General features: G+C 46.7%; 1 protein-coding gene across 1 annotated transcript in view; it reads right to left on the bottom strand.

Annotated features, from left to right (window-relative positions):
• The window catches only part of LOC102477414 (uncharacterized), a 16,127-nt gene extending 8,938 nt beyond the window's left edge, over positions 1-7,189 (bottom strand). The window contains exon 1 of the mRNA XM_014587449.2: positions 6,805-7,189. Within this exon, the coding sequence (XP_014442935.1) occupies positions 6,805-6,979 (175 nt within the window). The 5' untranslated portion in view covers positions 6,980-7,189. The remainder of the gene's footprint in view (positions 1-6,804) is intronic.
• Positions 7,190-8,608: the final 1,419 nt, after the last annotated feature.

Raw genomic sequence — 8,608 nt, 5'->3', positions numbered from 1 at the left:
CCTTTGGAAGACAGTGAAAGGAATCATAAGAGCAAATTTATTACCACTTGTGCTCACAAGATGGAAGTAGAAAAGTGGCAAATAAATAACATTGCATCTTAAGGAACTGGAAAAGTAACAACTACAACAATAACAAAACCCCAAAATAAAAGAAGCAAAGAAATAGTAAAGATCAGAGCCAAAATACACGAAATAGAGAATAAAAGAACTATACAAAAAAATAAGCAAAATGAAAAGCTGATTTTTTTGAGAGGAAAAAAAAACAAAATTGATAAACCATTAGTTAGACTGATCGAGAAAAATCGAAAAAGGAACCAGATAAAATCAGTAATGAGGGTCAACACATGCCATAGTGGTTAAAGCACTAGACTCCCACATGATCAACTGTGGTTCGAGTCCCAGACCTGGCAGCTTGCTTTCTCACTTTCCCTCTCTCTCTCTCTCTCTCTCCCCCTACCTCTCTCTGGTGACCATAGCAAATTAAAAACAATAATAAAAATTAATAAAATTTAAAAAATCGGTAGCAGGTAATATTACAACTTATATCGGAAATACAAAAAGTCGGGAGAAAATACTATAAACTATTGCATGCCAACAAATTAGTAAACAGAGATGATATGGACAGATTTCTGCATAAGTATAAGCTACCTAGGTTGAAGCAGGATGAAATAGAAAGCCAGAATAGACCAATGACAGGTGATGAGATCGAATCTGCGATAGTCTCCCAACAAAAGCCCAGGTTCAGATGGCCTCAATTCCGAATTCTACAGAACTTTTAAAGAAGAGCTAACTCCAACTATCTTTAAACTATTTCTTTCCTCTTTTTATTTTTTTGGGGGGAGAGGTTTTTACTATAGCACGCGTGTGCTTGCAGAAAGACAGAGAGAGACAGAGAGACAGAAAGCAAGACCACAATCCCTTCTCCTCCAATCTCCTCTCAGGATCTTGGGCACGCACACACATGCGCCTGGAGTGAGTTTAAGCCACTGGGTCCAGGACTCGAACTGTGGTCGACTACATGGGAGTCCAGCGACATAGCCATTACACTAACTGCTGGTCCCATTTTATACTATTTCTAAAGATTCAAAAGGAAGGAATCCTCCCAAACTCATTGCATGAAGCCTCTATCATCTTGATATCCAAGCCAGGTGAGAACAAAACAAAACAAAAAAGAAAACTGCAGACCGATATCCCTGATGACTACTGATGCAAAAAATTTCAACAAGAGCTAGCAATGGAATCCAACAGCTTATTAAGAAAATTTTACACCATGACCTGGTAGGTAAGCTGGATGGCTCAACATACACAAAACAATAAATATTAACAGAAAGGAAGATATCATATGATTATATCTATAGATGCAGAAAAAGCATTTGATTAAAATGTAACATTCTTTCATTATCAAGATTTTCAGTAAAATAGGGGTAGAAAGGATATTCCTTAATATCATAAACCCATATATACTAGATCCATTGCAAAGGTCATGCTGACTGAGGAAAAGCTGAGAGCTTTCCCAGAAAACACTGGCCCAATACAAGGCCGCCTACTCTACCCCGTTCTGCATGGTGCTGCCAGTCCTAGTCAATGCACTCGGACAAGAGAGCACACTAACAGACATTCAGGTGGAAACAAAGTTGAAGTTAAACTGTCCTTTTTTGCAAATGATATGGTTATATACATAGAAAACCAAAAGGAATACACGAAATAACTCCTAGAAGTGATAAAGGAATTCAGTAAGGTAGTAGGACACAAAGTCAATATACAAAACATGGAACATTGTTATACATCCACAATAAACAGACCCAGACGGAACGGAAGAAAGCAATCCTATTACAATAACCACAAAACAAATAAGATACTAGACATGGGACCAGCAGATGGCGTAATGGCTACGTCACTGGATTCTCATGTAGTCAACCACGGCTCAAGTCCGGGACCTGGTGTCTTAAACTCATACCAGGTGTGTGTGAGTATGTGCCCAAGATCCTGACAGGAGAATGGAGAAGGGATTGGGGCGTAACCATCCCCCCCTGGGGGGTGATTTCTTGCTTTCTGTCTCTCTGTCTCTGTCTGTCTTTCTGGCTAGCACATGCACCCTATAGCAAAAACCTCTAAAAAAAAAAAAATAGCATAAACCTAACCAAAGAGATGAAAGATCTCTACAAGGAAACTACGAAAACCAAAAAACAAAATTGAGTATGATATGAAGAAATGGAAAAACATCCTAAGCTCTTGGCTTGGATGAATCAATATAATCAAAATTTCAGTTCTACCAAAATTATTTTACAAGTTCAATTTGATTCTGACCCAGTTACCCAAGACATTCTTCACAGAAATAGAAAAAACAATTACAAATTTGTTGGAACCATAAAAGATTGTATCACCAAGGCAATACTGTGCCAAAAGAATTAATAGGATGCATCTCACTTCCTGACTTCAAAATACATTACGAAGTGTTAATAATCAAAACAGCATGGTACTGGCACAAAAATAGACACAAACCAATGGAACAGAATAGAGGATCTAGAAGTAAACCCTAAATCATACAGGTAATTGGTCCTTAACAAGGGGTACAAGACAATTCAGTGGAGAAAAAGGAGTCTTCAGCAAATGCTACTGGAAAAACTCAATATTCACCCACAGAATAATGAAACTGGACGCCTAATTCTCACCTTTAACAAGAACAGACTCAGGGCCAACAGGTTGTGTGGTGGTTAAGGCGCTGAACACTCCCACATGGCTGGCTGTGTTTGGAGTCCTGGACCTGGTGGCCTGCTTCCTCACTTTTCCTTCCTTTTCTCTGTGTCTCTCTTTCTCTCTGAGTCTCTCGCTGGTCAAATTTAAATAAATGAATGAATAAATAAAAATTAAATAGATAATTCTTGTAAAAAAAAGAGAGAATATACTCAAAATGGATCAAAGATTTAAATGTAAAGCCTCAACCTATAAAACTACTAGTAGTGGGGCCAGCAGGTGGCATGGTGGCTAAGGGCTTTGGACTCTCATGTGGCCAACCATAGTTCGAGTCCTGGACCAGGTGGCCTGCTTTCTCACTTTCTCTTGCTCTCTGTCCATCTCTGGTCAAACTCTAAATAAATAAATAAATAAAGTTAAATAAAATAATTAAAAAAAGAACTACTAGTAGAAAACATAGGAGAAACTTGAAAATATTGGAGTAGCTAAAGATTTTTTTTTACTTATTATTTTATTTAACTTTATTATTATTTTTAAAATTTGACCAGAGAGAGACAGAGAGAGAGACACACACACAAAGAGAGAGAAAGAATGAGAAAGCCAGCTGCCAGATCTGGGACTTGAACTGTGGTCAGTTATGTGGGCGTTCAGCCCCTTTTACCACTGTGCCACCCGCTGGCTCCAAGATTTCTTAAATAAGACCTGTACAGCATGGGCAATAGTCTCCAAAATAAACAAGTGGGATTATACCAAGCTGAAAAGCTTTCTCAGAGCAAAGAAAACAATAATTAAAGTGAAAAGACAACGCTTAGAATAGGAGAAAACATTTACAAATTATTTTACAGAAAAGGAATTGATATCCAGAATATAGAGAAAACTCAAGTAATTCATACATAAAAAATGAACAATCCAATTTTAAAAATGAGCAAATGAATTTAATAGACAACTCACCAAGGAAGATTTAGAAGTGACCAAGAAGCATATGAAAAGATGTTCAAAGTCTGTTGTCATGAGGGGAATGTAAATTAAAACCACAGTGAGATAGCATTTAAACCCTGTTAAAATAGCTAGCGTAAAAACAAGTAAAAATGACAAGTGCTGACCAGGCTGTGGTGGGAATGTAAATTAATACGACCTCTGTGGAAAACAACATGGAGGTTTCTCAAAAATCTACAAATAAGGACAAGCAGGTAGCATGGTGGTTAAAGTGCTGGGCATACCAACATGGCTAACCATGGCTCGAGTACTGGACCTGGTGGCTTGCTTTCTTTCTCTTTCTTTTTCTCTTTCTTTTTTTTCTTTTTTTTTTTTGGAGAGGTTTTTGCTATAGGGTTCTTGCGCTCGCCAGAAAGACAGAGAAAGACAAAGAGACAGAAAGTGAGAAATCACCCCCCAGGAGGGATGGCCACGCCACTATCGCTTCTCCTCCATTCTCCTCTTGGGATCTTGGGCACACATGCACACGTGTCTGGTGTGAGTTTAAGCCACCGGGTCCGGGACTCGAACCACAGTCGACTACATGGGAGTCCAGCGACATAGCCATTACACTAACTGCTGGTCCCTCTCTCTTTCTCTTTCTCTTTCTCTTTCTCTTTCTCTTTCTCTGTGTCTCTCTCTCTGGTCAAATTTTAACAACTGAATGATAAATAAAATTAAATAAATAATTATTTTTAAAATTATTAAAAAAAATCTGCAAATAGAACTTCATATGACCCAGTTATTACACTTATTGGTATTTACCTAAGGATAGGAAAACAATCAACCAGAAAGACACTTGCACATTCATGTTTATTGCAAGCATTATTCACAATCACTAAGGCATGGAACCAAGCGAAGTGCCCCCAAACCGATGACTGGGTTGAAATACTGTGGCACATATATACTATGGAATATTACTCAGCTATTAGAAACAATGAGACTATTGTTTGATCAAAACGAATGAATATAGAAGACTTAATGTTGTGCGCAGTAAGTCAGACTTTGAGAGATACACATTGTATATCCCCACTCAGTTGGTCCTGAGCGTCACCGGCAGAGGCTGAGAGGTCTGAAGCTGTGATGGTGAAGAGGATGGTGTGGAGCTAGTCTGTGTAAGGGGAAAGTGGTTCATAGAAAGGGAGTGATGCAGTCTGGGTGTGAGGAGTTTGACAGAAGGAAAATGTAAAAATAATATCTATAAATAACATTGAAACAAACAAAACGAAAACCACTGGGAGATCGCAGACCCCGAGGAATAGTAACTCTCCTGGCAGAGATTGCTTCATGAATGACATCTCAGAAAAAATGAATTAACAAGGAGTAAATGAGTCTGGTACTGACTGTGACATTACACAATGGCCTTTTAAACTAGTGCAGCACATGCTTACGCTCAGGACAGACCCCTAGAAACACACAACCCAGGGACTTCATGTTTCTCAAGGACAAGCAAGACTAACCATCTCACCGTGGACAGGTGTTTTAAGTTCTTATCTTCTAGGGACACATACTAAAACGTTTGTGAGTAAAAGGCTGCAATACTGGGGACCTGGGCCAACACCTCTGGGAGGGGAATTTAATCAAGCAATTGAGATGCAGAAAATAAGGCCAGTGCTGGGCTGAGTGGTGAAGCTGGAGAGGAGTGAGTGTGCATGCGTGTATGTGTGCGAGTGTGTGCATGCGTGTGCTTAGGGGGTGTGAAATGGGTTGTCATATTATGAACATTCTGTTTTTGTACATGTTTGATATTGTCCATAAAGAGTCTTTCAATAACAACACAAAAACGTTTCATTGTGAATCGTGATACTGTTTCTTTAATAACCTTGACACAGTCAAGACAAATTTCAGGAGGGAAACTTCATCTTACACTTCAAAGGTACTAAAAAGATTAGACTAAAAGATATCAGTGACTTTTTTTTTTTTTTTGGAGAGGTTTTTGCTACAGGGCACGTGCACTTGCCCAAAAGGCAGAGAGAGACAGAGAGACAGAAAGCAAAAACCCTCCAGGGAGATGACCACGCAGCAGTCCCTTCTCCTCCATTCTCCTATCGGGATCTTGGGCACACACGCACACGCGCCCGGCCTGAGTTTAAGCTGCTGGGTTTGGGACTCCAACCGCAGTTGATTACGTGGGAGTCCAGCGACATAGCCATTATGCCAATTGCTGGTCCCAAAATATCAATGATTTTGAAAGCACTACTCCTAAACCACCTGGTCCTCGATTAGAGCAGCAGCCCCTCTGGGTATCACAGTGAGGACTCCCCGAGCTTCCTGTCCACTGTCCACTTCCTGTCCCCTCCAGGACAGGCCGACGTTCCGGGGGAGCGTCTACGGTGCCAAGGACAGCCCAGCCGTCCAGATGGGGCTAAAGAAGCCAGGGCAGCAATGGTCAGTCTGCCATCCGGACTTGGCAGGGCCACCTGCCTGCTGGGGTCACTGCCACGGGCTGTGGCCACAAGGCAGGAAGAAGTGGGGACCATGTGGCAGGAGTCCAGGGGCATCTGCTCCTGCCAGGACATCGCCGAGGAGCAGGTCACGTGCCAGTGCTGCCCCCGGGCCGCTCCACGACATCAGCTCCACATCCCCCTTCCTGGTCACTGGACCGCACGGCCAGCCCAACAAGGAGCAGGTCCACGCCAGTACAGCTTCCCCTCCCTCGGACTGCAGTGAACACGCAAATGCCAGGCCCTTCCTCAGACTCTTCCGAGAGACGGTTTCGCACCGGCCCCTCCCCACGTCCACGCGGCACCGCCCGGCTGCCCTGTTGCGGTGTGGCCTGGAGGTCGCCTCACAGCTCCAGCCTCCTTCCCTCACCTCCAAGGCGGGCACTGATGGGCAGCTCCACGGCCCGGTGAGCAATGAGCCACTACCGTGGGGGCCAGGACCCACACAGGGAAGGCCTTCCCCTCACGCCCCCCCTGTTCCGAGGGAGAGGCAGGCATGGGAAGGGGAGGCCTCAAGCAGAGTGGGGGTGTCCGAGTGAGGGGCCGGCCCCAGGCTCCTTCCCGAGGCCCTGGCCTCTGCGTGCCCCCTACGGGCAAAAGGCCGGTCCCCTAGACGGCCCGCCGGATCCCGACCGGATCCCGACCGTGGTCGCGGCCTCCTCCCCTCATGCAGCAGCAGGCAGGGGCTTACCTCCAGGCCACGGCTTGTGCTCCAGCTTCAGGCTGGCCAGCTGTGCCATCACCTCATGTGCAAAGGAGGCCGGGCTGTCAGCCACCACGGGCAGCCCCCAGGGAGTCTCTGCAGGAGGGACACAGGAAAGGCCTTGGCGCTCAGGGCCCTTGCCAACCGCAGGAGGGTGTGACATGACAGGGACAGGCAGTGCCAAGGGTACGGGCCTTGCCTCAGGAGGGACCCCAAGCTCCAGAGCAGGCAGGTGCCTGCCCCCAGGGCTAGTCCGGGGCTCTGTGCATCCGTCTGGGCTCTAAGTCCGGAAGAGCTGTTCCACCTGCTGTCCTGCGAGGTGGCCTCAGGGCTCCACTTCCAGAGGAGGCAGTGGCTGACCCGGCCGTCCTGTGTCCTCCGGGCCGCCCTGCCCCCGGAGGTCTCTGCCTGTGCCCAGATCCCTGCCACGCACCTCGACTCTCTGGCGGGGTGTGGCTGCACGCTGGGCGGCAGCGGCTCTGGTGGTGCCCGGGTGCTGCCCCGTGGCCGGCACCGTGTTGCTCACACATGGCTAGACTCCGCACTCGCAGGCCAGGCCCGACTTCACCCCTTGGAAAGGTACCCCAGCCTAACGTGGGAGCTTACGCGTGTATTTCAACTTATCTTTTTTCTAAGGTTTTTGCCAGGGGCTGTGTGAGCTTGCTAGAGAGAGACCGAGAGGAAAAGTGAAAGGTCACCCCCCATTCTCTTCTCCGGATTCTGGGCATAGGCGGACAAGCACCCAGAGAGATTTTCAAGGCTCTGGGCTTGGGACTGGAACTGCGGTGGGACATATGGAAGTCCAGCTTAACCACCACGCCACCTGCTGGTGCCGCTATTTATTATTATTATTTAGAATTATTTTCTGGGACCAGCAGTTAGCGTAATGGCTATGTCGCTGGACTCCCACGTAGTCAATTGCAGTTCATGTCCTGGACCCAGTGGCTTAAAACTCACCCTGGGCGCGTGTACGTGTGTGCCCAAGATCCTGAGAGGAGAATGGAGGAGAAGGGATTGCGGCGTGGCCATCCCCCCTGGAGGGTGATTTCTTGCTTTCTGTCTCTCTCTTTCTGTCTGCCTGGCAAGCGCATGTGCCCTATAGCAAAAACCTCTCAAAAAAAAAAAAAGAAATTTAAAGAATTATTTATCTAACTATATTTATTATTATTTGTCACTTAGACCAGAGAGACAGAGAGAGAGAGAGAGTGAGAAACCAAGCCACCAGGGCCAGGACTTGAACCCTGTGCACCCAGGGGGGAATCCAGGGCCTTCACCATCATGCCACCTGCAGGTCCCTCAATTACCTTTTTAACTGTAAGTGTTAAATAGCTTTCCAGTAATGAAATTGGGTTCCCTTCCAAGGCTGTGGAAGCCCCGACTGCGACCCCGCAGCTGCCCCCTCTGTCCACTGGGTGCCGAGGACAGCCCAGGGCCCAGCGGCGGTTTTTCAAGTGCAGCATTTAGGACAGTGTCCGGCAGGGGACACTAGCGGCGATTGCCGCTGTGACCCAGACGCCTCTCGGGTTGCGCGGCTAGGCGGGCCCTGGGGCCTGAGTGCGGGCAATGCCAGGCCCGGGAACCCGGCCCAGACCAGGCGTCTTACTTCCGGGCCGCGCGGGCACTGCCAGGGAGACTCATGGGCCAGGGGGCCGGCCGCAGGGGACCGCGACGACACCTCCCACTGGCTCGCGGAGACCCCCAGGACGCGGGGGCGACAGCTGAGTCCCGGGCAGGGGTCGCCACCAGTACCAGGGCCCCGTTGGCCTCTGGTTCGCAGGGCGGGAGCCTGGCC

This window comes from Tupaia chinensis, unplaced genomic scaffold, assembly GCF_000334495.1.
Source record: "Tupaia chinensis unplaced genomic scaffold, TupChi_1.0 Scaffold000214_1, whole genome shotgun sequence".
Classification (NCBI taxonomy): Eukaryota; Metazoa; Chordata; class Mammalia; order Scandentia; family Tupaiidae; genus Tupaia; species Tupaia belangeri.
The sequence above is the reverse complement of the archived record's forward strand: the minus strand, read 5'-3'. Positions and strand labels throughout refer to the sequence as shown.